Here is a 16,042-nt window from a genome sequence, read left to right on the forward strand (position 1 = left end):
CCGCACCGCGCCGCCCGTCCGGCGGCCGGCTCGTCATTCCTGTGACGAGCCCCGCCGCTGCTGCCGCTGCCGCTGCGCGTCCCACAGTCGCCACTACCTGCCCTCGGCATGGTGAGTGTCCGGTGTCGACCGGCCCGGTACCGGCTCGAGGAGTAGGACGGTCAGCCGCCCTCAGCCCTGACCGGCCGATGCCACTCGCCGGTATCCGCGGGGTTGATGCCATATGTTGTGCAATGTACCTAATTTGTACAGGTTTGACAGCTCAAAGACCGGTTACATGAAGTGGACGTCAATGCGCGCTCAGATAAGGACTGTTTTGATAATTGATAATGTATGCATTATGCAATCAGTGCCAGGAATAGGCGTCTTCCACAGACCAGGGACTTCCCATTAGGCGAGAAGGGTGCTTTCTCTCAAGCGACTAGGACAAGCAGGATGATGCATGTCAGCTCTTGTGAACGATAAATATATAATTAGCCTTGTATGATTTTATGCTGCTTATCTGTTGTCTTAGCGATGCGTTGCCTATTACGCTGTCTGGAACAAAGGTGTTGTGCGCGCTATAGCACCAACTTTTTGTCTCGGGGAGGGGTACAATGAGACAGGTCTGGGGTTACTATCGCCCGTCGGCAGCCGGTGTAGGTGATTGGTGAATGAGGGAAATATGAAGGGGAGTGGCGTGTCGTCCGGGTCCCGGCCTGACCCTTGCGTCCGCGCTCCATCCACTGTGGACAGGGTTCGCACCGTGGTGACCGCTGTCGACCGGCGATGCTGTCGTTACTGCTTCTTCTTTGGAGCGCTGTCGCTCTAGGTCAAGGTAAGACGGAGGGACAGGGTTCCTTGTGCCTAGTGCCTACTGCCTAACATGACGATATTTTGCCTAGAGATGCGCACATTTCCTCCGAGCATGCACTGCAAGAGACTCTTGGAGGTTGAAATGTTGTATTTTATGCAAGAATGAACTATGAAATACAATAAGGTCAACGCCTTCTCTCGATTTTCAACATCATGTGTTCTTCCGTGTCCCTTATCCATGTCCGATTCCAATGTCATCCACCTCAGAGTCTGCTGTTAATCCCTTGTAGATAGTTGTTTTCTCTCAATGACCGCTTGTTCTGGACGTGCTCCGGCAGATATCGTGTTCCAGCAGCCGACGGCGTTCGGCAGCCGGCCCGTGTTCAGCGACCCGACGGTGGACGCGGCGCTCCAGCTGCCGCTCGATGTGGGCGGCAGTGGGGCCGAGCTGCTCCGCTTCGGAGGCAGCTTCGACTGTCGCACGCCTGACGGACAGCTGGGCCGCTGCGGCCCGCTCCTCAGCTGCGACCACATGCGCAAGGCTCTGCTGCCACTGACCACAGCCCGACTGCGGTTTCTCAAGAAGTCCATCTGCCGTTTTGTGGGCGGTCGGCCGCTAATCTGTTGCCCGGAGAGGCCGCCTCAGCTGACACCGACCACCTCCGCGCCGCTGTTCTTTGAGGTCTCGAGACGGCCGCCAGAACCGACACCATCACCACCCACACCACCGCCGCCATCACCATCAGCATCCGCAGGCCTCAGCCCTGTATCGAGTACCGAGGTCGCATCGCCTCCTGCAGCACAAGGGACAACAGTGCCAGATGCGCCTGACGTCGAGATGGCTAAATCCGAAGTGACTGAAGTCGAGACAGCGTCTGTTGCCTCGACTTCTGAGGCGTCTAATGCCGAGACGATGCCAGAGGTGTCTGTTGTCGAGACGACGACACCCGATGTCGCTAGTGCTGAGACATCAGAGGTGACTGGAGTCGAGACAACGGTAGAAGAAACTAAAGCAGAGACGACAGCGCCAGAGACGACTAGTGTTGAACCGGCACCAGAAGTGCCCAGTGAGGAGACGATACCAGAAGTGACTGTTGTCGAGACGACGCCAGAAGCGAGTGAAGCTGTTGTTGAAACAGCGCCAGATGCGTCTAGTGTGGAGACAACACCAGAGGCGACTGGTGTCGATACGGCGGCGACACCGGAGGCTGTGCCGACCGACGGACCATCAACCATTCCGCCCCCGGGCCTGGACGTCTGCGGCCACAAGCTGGTGGAACGCATTACCGGCGGCCAGGAGTCGCAGCCCAGTGAGTGGATTGGCGGATTACTAGATCTGTGGTCTGATGAGCATGCAATTGCGCATTCCCGGGTTATGTAATGGGATAATGTTTTATGCATGGGATTAGGGAGAGGACCGGGGGGGGGGGGGGGTAATTTTTGTTTGGAAGCAGGTTGTGACTTCACATTATTTATCTGCAATGTGGTCCCCGGTGCTCTCAAGCCCTTGATACGGGATAAGTCTGCACTCTGCAACAAGGCCAGGTTTTGGTGTCGGCTCAGCTCAGGGATGATGACTCAAGTGTGTCCTGTTGTTTCAGACTCGTGGCCGTGGCTGGCGGCGCTCGGCTACCAGCTGGAGCGGAGGAAGATCGACTTTCTGTGCGGCGGTGTGCTGATCACCGAGTGGCACATCCTCACCGCCGCCCACTGCGTCAAGGAGCAGCTGTAAGTGACGTCATACACCGCAGGCGAGACACACGGCTCACTGTGACGACTTAGGACGGTGGGGTCCTCTTTAACTGGGCATTCCCAAACACAAACATTACACCGACTGGCCGTCCCATTTCCAGTGAAACATAAAACAAGTGAGGTGTTTTCGACCAAACAAAAATAACGGCCAATTGCTAGTTTCCATATTCAAATGCCAGCCCTCAGTAGTCCGCATATGGTTGAAACTGGATATCCCCAAAGTTTCCGTATCGTGGCAGTCACCTTACTTTCACTATTACACCGCGCGGATTTACGTATCAAGTAGCTTCCATTTGTACTCTATAACCCTTTTAACGTCTTCAACGGGCATTGGCTTGTTCGGTAGCTCAGTTGGTGGAACACACGACTCTCGGTGGCCAATCTCGGCTTTGAGTCGTTTTTGTATCCGATACGACTCGCGTCAGCGTCGGTTTGTGGTTGGTTGTAAGGGGCAGAGCTGCTGCCGGCTGAGGTCCGTGGGTGGGACGGGCCGTGCCGGCTATGCGGTCACGCTAAGTCTTAGCTCCCGACTAAGGTCGGAATTTCCCGATCGGACAGAAGGGGTCAAGGCCTGAGCAGCAAGCTCGGCTTGGAGGTAGCTCTGGCTTTTGTTTTCTTTGACCTGTCGACTGAAAGCTATAACAATATCACTGCATTCGTTCACTTACACCAATGATGCCCGTTATATACTCGTGGCTCGTATGATAAAAAGAACTCAGGGGCTGGTAAACGAAACGGTTAACAGATACAGTTCGGATATTTAAATTTTCAAAACCTCAAGTCGATTGATGTAAATTGTTGCCTCTCCCAGCTCGACGTTAGTTGAGTTTGATCCGTTCCGTTTGATGGGCAGTTCCTACAAAGTACAAACTGCCAATAGAAAACATGCTAAGCACACGTACCGTAATTGCATTTATTTACCTGCGTTGTAAAGAAAAGCTAAACCGTTACTCAATACTCACAGGTCTCTACATTAATATTTTACTACAAAGGTTTGTACTGTATATTTTGCATGATATCTCTATTGCTGAGCCGTGCTCGTTGACCCGTTTCAGGAAGGTGATTCGTCTGGGCGACCATGACCTCTTCAACGACACAGAGGTGGACACGGTCACGGAGCACGGCATCGCCGAGATGATGCCGCACGAGGAGTACAACAACCGCACGCTGTTCAACGACATCGCCATCGTCAAACTGCGCACCAAGGTCGACATCACCGGTGAGCGAATAAAAATATTTAACTAGCTAAAATATCGGAAGATATTTTAGCTAGATGAGCGAGCTGGCCTACAAATATGCGGTGGATGTGCTTCTCCAATGAACACGTAAGCAATAAATATGTGTGCGTATGCGTATATGCTGTCAGCTGCCAGTTTTGCATGTATTCGTGCGTGGCTCGATGCATTGAGAGACAGAAGCGTCCGGAATGTTTAACAAGGCAGAGTGAACTTGTATGCCTAACCTAACCTGATTCGGATCCGCTCGTTTGTCAACGGGCTATGCTTCTTTGTTACGTTCAGCAGTGTTCGTTACGTTCAGCTGCGACAATCGGTAAATGTTTTATTCATCTAGTGTGTTCGGAACCATTCTGATATTTCACGTACGATGCTGACGAATACTGTTTTTGCAGGAACCGTTCATCCGATTTGTCTTCCACTTTTACCGGAAATGCGAAATCTCGAGTTGGTCAGACAGATTACCTTCATTGCTGGCTGGGGCACCACATCATTCAGTAAGTTAATTGTTTCTGCTGTCGGTGTTGGCTTGTATATCATTATCGTATAAGAAGTGTGAACTTGCAGACGGGAGGTGTAACGTCTTACCGTACTCTACTCAAGCATTAACGGGACGTTGAATCGTGATTAGCGGGCCGAGGTGACACGACGCGACACCGAGCCAGTGGGGTCCAGGGAAGGGGGAGGGGGAGGGGGGGCGATAACGAGAAGGGTGGAGAAGAACAAACAGAACCGCGGCGGCCCCGCCGTGGTCGGCCGATAACACGCGCAGTGTGAGCCGAGCCGCGGTGCACAAGGGGTGCGCGGAGTGTTTGCCCACCCACCATCCCCATCATCACCGTCCTGTCCTTTGTTCCCAAACGACCCTCGTCGTCCACCCGGGTTTGACGAAGCGGTGACTCGCACAGAGCTGGAGGCGAAGATAAACCCGGGTGTTGACGGCCTTTCACAGCCAAACAGGGAGAGGAGTTGATCGGAGGACACGCTAAAAACGCATTGATTACAACGCTAATTAGTGCGGTAGTAAATGCCACCACTCTATAAACCCACAGCGTCCGGCCGGAGTCAGTAAAGTCGTCTCGTATTACAGAGGGTGAGGCGAGCCCCGTGCTGCGGGAGGCGCGGGTGCGCGTCCACCGGCAGCAGCTCTGCAAACAGCGCTACCGGGCGCTGCGCCACCGGCTGGCCGACTCGCAGATCTGCGCATCGGCACGCGAGGGCGGCGAGAACCAGGATACGTGCCAGGTGAGCGCCGTATAACGTTTGCGTAACGCGAGGGGATTTAAAATCAAGGGGTTGGTAGGGTTACCATCGTCTTACATCCTAGTGCGATTGCACAATGCACATTGCACAGCACATGCCACTATCCAGCAGCGATGCGACATCTATCGCCGAAACCTAACCAAGTGACCTCAGACTGCAATGTCCACGACGCCGCTGGTGGCGCTGGCGTGGCTGCATACGGTTGTCCGTAACCCATCGAACTCGATGGATCTAGAAAACTGTTCGGCTGAAAATAAAAGGCATCTTGGACTACCTAACCGCAGAAGGGCTTGCAAAAGTTCGTCTTTGTCAAGAATGTAGACTTGAAGTGTAAAAAGTGACAAAAGTTTCCCAATGAGTCTACCACTGTCGCCGTCAAATTATGAGCCGTACAATCGAGCACACTAGCCAGACATCGAGCATTAGCCACTCTGGTTACTTGAGCGTCGGCTGACGCCTCGTTTCTGTCCGACAGGGTGACAGCGGCGGCCCGATGATGATGCCCGGCGTCCTCACACCCAACTGGTACGTCATGGGCGTTGTATCGTTCGGGTTCCGCTGCGGCGAGCCGCGCTTCCCGGGCGTCTACACACGCGTCACAGACTACCTGGACTGGATCGTGGACCACCTGAGGTAGGGGGCGACTTCGGGCCGTCTCTCAGACTCCAACGACTTCAGATAGTCTCCGAACGCCGAGACGCCACCGTCTTCAGACAGTTACCGATCGCCGAGGCACAAGTGGAGTTGCTCTGGCCTCCGCCACATAGTTAGAGCATCTACCAAAGATGGGTACTGGCTCAATGATCAAAGCCAAAAGACAGAAGCCTAAAGACTACTCGGCAGCTAAATGACATACAGTCGCTCACAGTGTCTCACGAACTGTCTCCCGCAGGCAGTGTAATGTGAAGATGTTCGTATGTGTGTGGATACTATAGACGGCACGGTACATACAGTCGATTGCGGAATGAAAACCTGTGAATATAACTGTTTTACATATTTGACGAAGCATGCGAGGGCATTTATTTTAATACCTATTTATTGACCATTACAACAGCTGTAATCAGTGGTACGAGCTACAACCGATTGAAAAGCGTTCGAATTGTGGCACCAGGGTCTTGATTCGCCCAGTGTCAGGCCCGCGACGGGTCGCCGCTTCGCCTTTGGTCCTGAAATAGCGAAACCGTGGAAGGGCCTCCGGCATAGAAAATGAAGCAGCGCAAAAGTAGGTCAGCAATAACGATCGCGAGTGCCAACGCTATGACGGTTTGTATGAACGTGGCAGCCCCACATTAGAGCCAATAAAGTCATTATTTTTGTATGCTTTAATTTGACAGCGACTGTTTTTTTTTCTCTCGAGATAGTGCTGTTCGAAAAATGGACACGGAAAACGGGAGAAAATAAAAATGTGCATAGTAAACCAGTCTAATACAAACGCAAATGATGCATCAGCATGTGTCAGCTAGTATGAAGGACCGACTGCGCAGATCACAACCTTCTTAGCACTAACATCGGGGATCACAAGCCCTGACATTTATGATTCACTTTTCTCGTGCGAACTGAGCGCTGCCCATTTCCCGGCAGCGGGGCAGCAGCTCTGGCCAGTGTGTGACAGAAGCGGCGGCCGGGCCGGGCTCTGGGCCGCCCGGGCCGTCTGTGGTGTGTATGCTCTCAGACGGTAATTCCGGCTGGTGGGCGCCGCTCGCGCTGCGGCGTGACGTCAGCCGCGACGCGCTGTGTTTATTGCCGGGCCGGCCAGCGCGGCTGTCCTGCGGCTGACCGACGCCAGTGGCCGACCCACTGCGAGCAGACAGACGGACTCGGCAGCCGTCACCGCCGACGGCACCGCAGTGACACGGATCCCCTGAACGGCGGCAGCGTCCGCGTGGTGCTAGCCGTGACTTCTGCAGCGGCAGCAGACTCTTCTTTCAGCAGAGTCTGTCTTTGGAAACCTCTGATCGTGAAGCGCGGCGCTGAAGGAGTACGAACTCTTCTACCGAGGAATCGCCAAACGCCCCTCACAAGGTAGGTTGACAGTGGATGGTAGTGGCAGGAGGCTGGCCCGTCTTTTGTAGAAAGCACATCGAGCTATATGGGGACCGGTTGATCGGACATGGTAACGTTTGAATGTTTTATCTCAGCAGCCGTAGGCCTGATTGTCTGGAGGTCTACCTACAGTCAAGTAGCCCCTTCTCAGGTCAGCCTTCTGTCGACTGATGTATTTGGATGACGACCAGGGTGTCAAAATTATTTCGCTTACAATAAGAATAACTTCGCAATGAGTGCGTTTGAAGGAATCCCGCGCAACTTCGCTTGGATCTCAGTCCGTACGGGCGCAGAGTGCAAGCACTGCTCATTGTAGCGCCAGTTCGTAGGTCTCCTACAAGCCAAAAGGCGTCTAGCTAATGATTTAGCCCGGCCCATAAACTGGCCGAAGTGGCAACCCGTTCGGCTGGGTAAGATGATTACGTATCCGAGTTTTTATTCTTGATTCATCACTAAATGGAAATGTCTGCAATTGACGTCAAGGTTTTCACACGCGCCACCATGTGGTTGTTAGGGTGCATATAAACAAACCGTTCGGCTAGCCGCGTATAACCGAAGCGACTTGTTTATCCTTCAAATGTCACTGAACCGATATGGGAAGAAATTTTTGTATCGTGCCGTTCAACGACGGTGCCAAGTCGAGCATCCTGCAGCTGCCCACCTAGAGAAGTTTGCGCCTTGGGGGAGAGGGACGGGGAGCAAGCTATTTCGGCCTGAAAAGTCCATTGCAGAGCTATGGAATGATACTTGATAGGGTGTCGACATTGGACTGTGCCGACCACCGACGGTGCGCCGCACCGGCAGAGACCGTCCCAGTGGGACGGTGGGGCGGGAATATCCCGATGGGACAGCCCGCCCTGCCGCTCACAAGGTCATACCGGACTGAGGATGTCGTTCAATAAGGACTTGTCAATGTCGGATGTCCTCACCTCACCAACGGTTCTCTGGAAGGGGTTCTCTGGAAGAAGCCAGTCGGGAAAGGGAAGCGTTAGGAGGATGCGGATGGGCTTGCCCTGAGGAAGGGAAGGACGGATGACCTGTGTTTGTGCTAGTCTGTGCTGTCGGTGACCTGACCTGACCTCCTCGGTCGCCCTGTGACCTCAGATGCAGCTGCCGTGCGTGGCAGTGCTCGCGCTGCTCCTCTTCAGTCCATCAGTCACGTGTCAAGGTCAGTATGTTTACCTTCCGTAGAGGTAGGCATTAGTGCTTTGTACTTAGGCTCTGCTGCATGAAGTGTCTGCTCATCAGAGTCCAAAGAGGGCAAAGGGCGGGCAAAACGAAAGAGAAACTATTCGGTTTCAATCTCCGTATTCAAGACGCGTGCTGATGATTCTGATCACTTAGCGGGGCCGGCGGTAGATGGGCGTCCAGAAACGTGTGACGGCATGGTGTCGCATGCGCTATAGCATCTCAAAGGTGTCGCCTATGTCTATAGTGTCATCTAATAGCTCTCTGCGGGGCTACGCTGCACCAGGAGCTGCACGGAATCTGGTATATGTTCGTAAACAACAGACAGAAGCTGAACGACACTAACCACCCTCCCAAACGCCAGCATTCCACCGTCTGGCTGTGAGACTTGCAATACGCATATATTATTAGTTCAAATAAATCAAGCAAGAAGATCAAAGATGTCCTATGATTTAGACGGCAACGGCCACCGACACACTTTTATCTTGAGTTAACCACACCCGTTTGTGTTTCAGGTTTCTATTTCCCTGACGAGGAGGTAACACCGGCGTCGCCACGGCCGTCGCCCACCGGCATTGTGGAGAAGGAGCCGGCGGGCGTGCCGCTGTCGTCGGAGGGCGCTCCGCCGGAGCCCGGCGCTGTGAACGAGTCGTCGCCGACAGACGGAGTGGCCGTGGGCCCGCGCCGTATCAGCGGCGTGAGGCAGCGGCCGCGCATCACCGTCCTGCCGCCGGTGACGCCGGAGCGGCAGCAGCACGTCATCGCGCCATCGGAGAAAGACGAGGACGACATCATGGGCGGCTTCTACTTCCCCGAGGACGAGACTGAGGGTGGCGAGCAGTACGGCGAGGACGAGCTGGAGCTCACCGGCCGCAGCTCCGACAACTTCAGGTGCCTGTTCCCGCCGCGGAAACTCGCCGGCACCTGTGTCATAATGAACCACTGCCCGCCGCTGAAACGGCTGACCAGTCGACTCACGCGCAGAGTGCTGTACCTACTCAACTCCATCAAATGCAGGAATGTCAACTCGAACATACCTATGTATTGCTGTCCGAATAACCTCATAAGGAGACCAGTCCGCCCTGCTGTTGTAGAAGAAAGTACGACGGTTTCTAGCACTACTACTACCACAACCACGACAACTACAACAACTACAACAGAGCGTACTACACCGAGTACTTCACCATCGACCGTCCCAACCCCGCCACCCACCGCTCCACCAACCATCCCAACCAAACCATCAACCGCCCCACCCCCACCGTCCACCGCCCCACCCACACCGTCCACCGCACCGGCCGCCAAACCCTTCGCTGCCAAACCCACCCCAGTCGCCACCGCGCCCACCCCCACGACACCCGACACCACCCCTGCGCCCGTCGCGACGGAACCCCCCACAGAGCCACCGACGGCGCCCGCCCCTACCCAGTCCAGCAGCAAGCGTCCGTCGAGGACCAAGAAGGACTTCACCTCGGAGGGCGATCCCGACTCTGACTACTCCGACTCCGACTCTGACTCGGACGCGGAGGAGGAGGTCGGCCAGGAGGCGGAGACGACTGCGTCCACTGACGGTGCGGTGGACGGTGGTACGTCCCCGGCCACTGACACGGACGGTGTGCCCACCACCGAGGAGACAGCGCCGGCGACCGGCTACATCCTGCCGCGGCCGCCCCGCTGCGGCTACCGCAACGTCACCGGCGTCCGCATCGTCGGCGGCGTGGAGTCAGAAGTCGGTGAGTTCATAAGCTCAACGGTATTTAATGTGGCGAGATTCTCATCACATGACATGACAGGACATTTGTCTGCTGGCCGTCTGAAGTGCCATCTTCATTCTTCATGCACATTCAATTCAGATAATTTCCATAGAATTCATGTAAGTTCATACTCAACGTTATTTTTAAACTTCGATAGTATTATTAGTTTCTTGTAGTATTGAGCAAAATGGTGCGGCAGTGGACAGTGGCCATTGGCCACTATTCGTGAGACAAAAAAGCTGTGCTGAGCTCAACGTCCTTGGGAAACGGTGTCACACATTCGACTGAGAGTGACCGCGATGATTACAGCCGAGTGGCCGTGGATGGCCGCCCTGGGCTACGACTCGCACGACGGCGACATCAACTTCCACTGCGGCGGCGCGCTTATCACTAACAAGCACGTGCTGACGGCGGCCCACTGCGTCCAGGGCAAGGAGGACAGCCTGTGAGTACTGGCCACATACCGGACCGGTGGCCCAGTCACCGACGGACGTCCGAAGGATGGAGAGACCGTTTAACTGCCTCTTCATCCAGGGTCCCGTTTCATAACTGATGACTGATTACTGATTAATGATTACTGATGTCTGAACTGAAGCGCGATCTTCGGTGTCGGTAGTATCCAGTCGCCCGACCCGAAGAAAAGTGAGGCAAACGTAAATGCCAACGTTTTTCTTCATGCTTTTGTCGAAAGTGCAGCACGATTTTAGACAATTAGACGATCACCGGCCAGGCATTACACTACCACATTAGCTTTGTTTCTCTATTTGGATCACCAGTTGTCTATTTATCCGCACGAACCGTGACTGTCTGACGATGTCTGCCGCAGAAACTGGGCCCGTATCGGCGACCACGATCTGACCAACGACACCGACGTCGACACGGCCATCAACTACGGCATCAAGGAGCACCGGATCCACGAGGAGTACAACAACCGCACGTTCGCCAACGACATCGCCATCCTGGTGCTGCGAGAGCCAGTGGAGTTCAACTGTGAGTTTACCTGCAGCCGGTGGAGTTCAACTGTGCGTGTGGAGTTGAATTGAGTTTATATCCAAGAGAGTTTATAGCCGTTAGAGTTGTTCTGTGAGTTTGGAGCAGAGGCAGGTATCAGTTCAACTGCGAGTTTAGAGTCGGTGGAGTTGTTTAACTATGACTAGAACCGGTAGATATTTCAGCTCAACTGTGATTTTAGAACTGGTAGAGTTTGACCTGGTTTTCGGCCCAAAGCTAAATTGAGAGCTTACCGCCGGTGAAATCCAACTGTGAGTTTACTGCCGGGGGAGTGAGTTCACTTGATGGCTCTTTGGTATCGATGATGGCTCTCAAACCAAACCTGTATCTTTACAGATGCAAGGCATACAGTTTGTCTGCCGTTTGAAGACGAAGTCAGGACCATGGTGTTTGACGCTAAGAAGCCCTTCATTGCTGGATGGGGCGCTACCAGCTACAGTAAGTAGCCGCTTCAGTAAACGCTGCTAATTAGCTTCAGTTAAAATTCATATCTAAAATCTTCAATTCTTCCAATGACATTATACCAACTGAATAAATCAGCTTTCAAAAAGACACGCTCAACGTTCAAACATATATCATTTGTCTTTGGTAAAACGATTGAACAATCAAACAAGTCACACAATCAAAGCGAGCTCTATGGGATACCCGATGACACGCAAAAGCCGTTTAGCACAGACACCGACGCGATTTTTCAAGATATGACGCTGAAACGTGTACGCCTTTTCTTCAGGGGGTTCCGCCAGCGCCAAACTGCTGCACACCCAGGTGCGGGTCATGAGGAAAAAGGCCTGCTCACGGCGCTACACGCGCTTCAGGCAGATCACCATTACCGACAAGGTGCTCTGCGCCAGGAGCCCCGGGAAAGACTCGTGCCAGGTAAGACAATCAATGGGTCTGTCCGCATGCCGCTCCCTGTCCGCTGCTGACTATCATTTGCTACTCCGCTACATTGTTATTTTTTTTTTTCATTCTGCTCTTCAGTTTCTTTTGAATAATGTTGTTTGCACGCATTCTGTTCGACAGGGCGACAGCGGCGGTCCGATGATGTTCCCGTCGCCGTCGGGACCGTACTTCTACACGATCGGTGTCGTGTCGTTCGGGTACAAATGTGCCGACGCCAGAGTGCCCGGAGTCTACACAAGAGTCAGCGAATATCTCGACTGGATCACCAGCCATCTGCACGACACCGACTGAAGCGCGCCGCGGCCCGGCTCCCCATGATTCGGTCTCCGCTCGAAACTCCCCGTGTTGCTTCGACACTCGCCATAAGTGTGAGGTTGCCTTCGTCGAGAAAAGTCTGTTTTGGACGCTGATTTGTGATTTCGAGTGTGATTTGTGTCGTGATCGGCGATGTGCCTAGAGATGTGTTCACTTAAAGCGACACGATGGGTTAGGCTTTGTTCGTGCTTAACATGTGGTATGTCGAGTTCATGTCAGTGACTTTGCAAATTTTGTTATGGGATGCATCATCCGGGGATAAACTGAATATGAGTCGATGATATTGTTTCGTGGAGCGGAAATACACGGAATGGAAAGCCAAACACTGGTAACCCGCAATGTAAGCACTACTCCCCCTCACCAGTTGCTGGGATGTCCAGCGTTGAGGTCCCCCGGTTAGCTATAAGCTACTAACTATGTGCTGGCATCGTAATTCATGCTTTGATGACATGAAGGGGCATAAAACACGACGCATTCGCTTTAAACGTCTTATATTGTGTCTCTGAGGTCATGTGATTAGAGGATGCTCCTGCCCATACCTAACGGTGTAAAACTCGAGTGCAAAGGCACAACCGCCCAGACAGCAGTTTTTGAGCGACATACATCTGAGCTGCCGCCTACCTCAATCAGAATGAGGTAGGGCATCAAAAAATCAGCGTGGTATTTGTCTTTGGAATTAATTTGTAACGTAATCTTGTGCAAGTTGTCACTATTGTTTCATTAGGCCTCGCTTTCATCTTCAATATCTCAGCGTAATAACAATTGCTCTTTGGCTTGGTATCTTGTTCCAGTAGAAAAACCTATACCCAGTTGTTACAATAAGCACCATGAACGAAGTAACGTCATTATCAAAACGATGACTGTGGCGCCCCGAAGGAAGAGGCCCGGGATAGACTAGAGAGTAGAGCGCGGCTTCAGAGTTCGTCTACTAAGGGATCGATCGACCAGTCCGATGATGTCACTGGTCTTGTCTCTGGAGTCTTGCAGACCGCTACATCTTCATTCCAGTAGCAGTGGAGACTACCGGCGTAGTCGGAGAAGCAGAGTCCCAGGGATCGATAGAATTACAGTAGAGTCGCGAATAACATGACTATTCATATCGACAGATTAAGACTAGAAGAGTGAGCGGTTCTAGCACCTTCGGTGATTCACTTGCAACCACTGTAAACAGCGGTAATAGAGATTGTACAGATCATACGGGACATAGTGGCCAATGCCAGCCACGTGATCCCTAACGCGTGTTATATCAGGATGGCTTTCGAAGGCCACCCGAACAGCAGCACATTAAAACGAGTGCAGAAAACTGTGTCCACTGGCACCATACCGGTCTGGCGTGAGGCACGGGACAGCGATCCGCAGGTCAGAGGCGAGTCGGGCCGGCCGGCCGGTTCAGAGAATGGGCTCGTAGCCGTTCCAGCTGACCTTAGCCGCCGGCCAGCGGGTGCGCAGGCAGTGCTCCAGCGGGGGCACCAGCTCACCGGGCCGCACGGCCGGTAACTCGGCCGATGGGTCACCGCCGTACTCTGGAAAACGCCAGCGGGTCAGTAACAGCAAAGCATGCGCTACCACCAATGATACTGCCGCGTCATTTCGTAATCTAGAATATTTATGAGTATGCCGACAACAATCACATGAAGACGGGGGTGTACTCCACCATGATGCGACGTAAGAGCAGAGTAAAGGGTAAAACAATATTTTAGTGCTCATTGTTGTCGAAAATCGCTTTCGACGCATTAGACGATTCGAGCGATTTAGTATCCCTTCTTAGGGTACGGGTTGAAACGTCAAATGCAGCGTGTTTATTCGACAGCTCACTGACCTACGGTGAGCCGGATCTCGTCGTCCTGCCTGGCCAGCATGTCGTAGTAGAATAGGTCGAACCGGCCGGCCTCGGGCGGCTGCTGACACAGCCGTCGGTCGCCGGAGAAAAGGCACGTGAAGTGGGACTCGCTGAGTATCACCCAGATCGGCAGCTGCGGCGACTTCAGGTGGGAGCCCACCTACGGCCGAAGACGACACAGGTCAGGTAAATGGTGAATGTAGCTGGATACTGGATATCACATTCACCTTCAAAGGCACTAAAATTCAACTACAAAGGCTGAACGAAACAACATACAAAACTGAGACTAAAGCAAGTGTCCATGTCTATTGAAAATTAATGTCGCAAGGACATAGAAGCGAAAATGAAGCGTCGCGGTTCGTGAGGAATTATGCAAAATGTCCAGTCGTTGCGTGAGAATCTTACAGCACGTACTTAACATTGCAGTGATGTCACGGACCGTGAGGCCCGTGACACCCATGTGATGTGAACCCGTGTGACTCACGGTCACATGGGTTACCGCGGTAACACACAGCCCCTGATAAACAATGCATGCAGCACGTTCACACAGCGACCCGCACCTCGCAGGACTTGTAGTGCTCGAAGAGGGAGAGGAGGCCGATCTCGCTGCGCTGGTCGACGCCGCGCAGGACGGTGACGTCGGCACCCTCGCCGAGCCGGACGGTGCCGTCGAACACGTTGGACGAGGCGGTGCCGGTGAGCAGCAGGTTCACCAGCTCCTGGGTGCAGTAGCCGTGCCGACCGATCACCGTATTGGTGGCCACGTCCATGTCCCGTTTAACGCTGCGGCATCAGTCACGGCCGGATAAGTCATACTCGGCCTCGGTTACAGAGCATGGTTCAGTCACGGCCAATCTCTGCCACAGCTCAGGCTATATCATTAGTATTATTATTGTTTATTCAGCATCGCCATGCGACAATAAGATACATATCTCCCCCCCCCCCCGCAAACACACACAGTTAATTAGCAATCAGGAGGTCAGTAGTCTTAACAATATATCACGGCCAACAGTTACAGTTAGGCCCAGTTACAGTCAGTCTAAATCACAGCTGGCTCAATCAGTATCGGCCACACGCAACGGCGGCTCAGCCTCATACAGGCTCGATTACAGGGAGCGACATCCAACATTCCTATTCCTTCCTATCGAACTTAGTAATATCGATATCCCAAGTTCACGTTATCGAGCTCTGCGAATACGATAAACGGTGAGCCGTCGCCCGTGAGACCGTCTCACCTGTCAATGCCGCGTGAGAGCAGACCGTCTCACCTGTCGATGCCGCGTGAGAGCAAACCGTCTCACCTGTCGATGCCGCGTGAGAGGACGGCCGAGTAGGTGAGCAGCACACAGCCGGCGTCGGCGGCGAACTGGCGCCGCTGGTCGCGCACGTAGGCCAGCAGCGGGGCCACGGCCGACACCCGGTGCAGCTGCAGCGTCTCCGTGATACCGTCCGCCCGGTACCGGCCGCCGCCCGGGAACTGACTCCGGCCCGACGACCTGACGGCCGGCATCGTCACCGTCAGCGCAAGCAGAACGAAGCATTATTTGCTGTTGTTTATTCTCATCTCGCTTCTGCAGAACTCAGACGGCTGTATTTTTATTGTTTCTTATTGACATTGACAGTGAATTAATAACGTGTGATACTGATCACCTGTCGACGTTAAATGTATGAATTTCTTTTTAAGACGTGATAAAAGATATCCACGATGTGGAAGTTCCTCAGTAAACGAGCCATGATCTCTCAACTCACAATGCAACAGTAGCCTCGCCGTGTCCGCACTTCCACAGGATCTCTGTGATGGCGGCGGTCAGGGCGGCGCCCTGCTCGTCGCTGGAGGGCCGGTGGGCGTCCGAGGCTGGCGGTACGGAGCACAGCTGGGAGCCGAACAGCAGCACCTTCATCACGTACGCCTGCAGCACGGCCAGCACGCCGCACGGACCGCCCTG

At 53.6% G+C, this 16,042-nt stretch overlaps 2 protein-coding genes across 5 annotated transcripts in view; one reads left to right on the plus strand and one right to left on the minus strand.

Moving 5' to 3' along the window:
- LOC122391270 lies at window positions 1-12,581 on the plus strand. Its single transcript, XM_043385047.1, has 16 exons — window positions 1-111; window positions 736-817; window positions 1,134-2,105; window positions 2,397-2,523; window positions 3,603-3,766; window positions 4,178-4,279; window positions 4,873-5,027; window positions 5,521-5,678; window positions 5,938-5,959; window positions 8,193-8,256; window positions 8,792-10,006; window positions 10,337-10,472; window positions 10,854-11,017; window positions 11,375-11,476; window positions 11,769-11,914; window positions 12,062-12,581. Exons 1-16 carry the CDS (start codon window positions 109-111, stop codon window positions 12,230-12,232), a joined length of 3,783 nt encoding a protein of 1,260 aa, XP_043240982.1. The 5' UTR covers window positions 1-108; the 3' UTR covers window positions 12,233-12,581.
- Window positions 11,596-16,042, minus strand: part of LOC122391527 (probable ubiquitin carboxyl-terminal hydrolase MINDY-4) — a 21,964-nt gene continuing 17,517 nt past the window's right edge. For all 4 annotated transcript variants that reach the window (XM_043385563.1, XM_043385580.1, XM_043385555.1 and 1 more), the window contains 5 exons: window positions 15,846-16,039; window positions 15,398-15,592; window positions 14,657-14,879; window positions 14,076-14,256; window positions 11,596-13,779 (listed from right to left, as the gene is read on the minus strand). In XM_043385563.1, coding sequence (XP_043241498.1) covers window positions 13,646-13,779; window positions 14,076-14,256; window positions 14,657-14,879; window positions 15,398-15,592; window positions 15,846-16,039 — 927 coding nt within the window. In that variant the 3' untranslated portion in view covers window positions 11,596-13,645. The remainder of the gene's footprint in view (window positions 13,780-14,075; window positions 14,257-14,656; window positions 14,880-15,397; window positions 15,593-15,845; window positions 16,040-16,042) is intronic.

This window comes from Amphibalanus amphitrite, unplaced genomic scaffold, assembly GCF_019059575.1.
Source record: "Amphibalanus amphitrite isolate SeventyFive unplaced genomic scaffold, NRLGWU_Aamphi_draft 000022F_arrow, whole genome shotgun sequence".
Lineage (NCBI taxonomy): Eukaryota > Metazoa > Arthropoda > Thecostraca > Balanomorpha > Balanidae > Amphibalanus > Amphibalanus amphitrite.

What these genes read in the sequence shown, in the direction of transcription:
- LOC122391270 (XM_043385047.1), top strand. An exon ending in CACTGCGTCAAGGAGCAGCT is followed by an intron (nt 2,524 to 3,602) that starts GTAAGTGACGTC and finishes GACCCGTTTCAG; the next exon opens with GAAGGTGATTCGTCTGGGCG. An exon ending in TCCATCAGTCACGTGTCAAG is followed by an intron (nt 8,257 to 8,791) that starts GTCAGTATGTTT and finishes TTTGTGTTTCAG; the next exon opens with GTTTCTATTTCCCTGACGAG.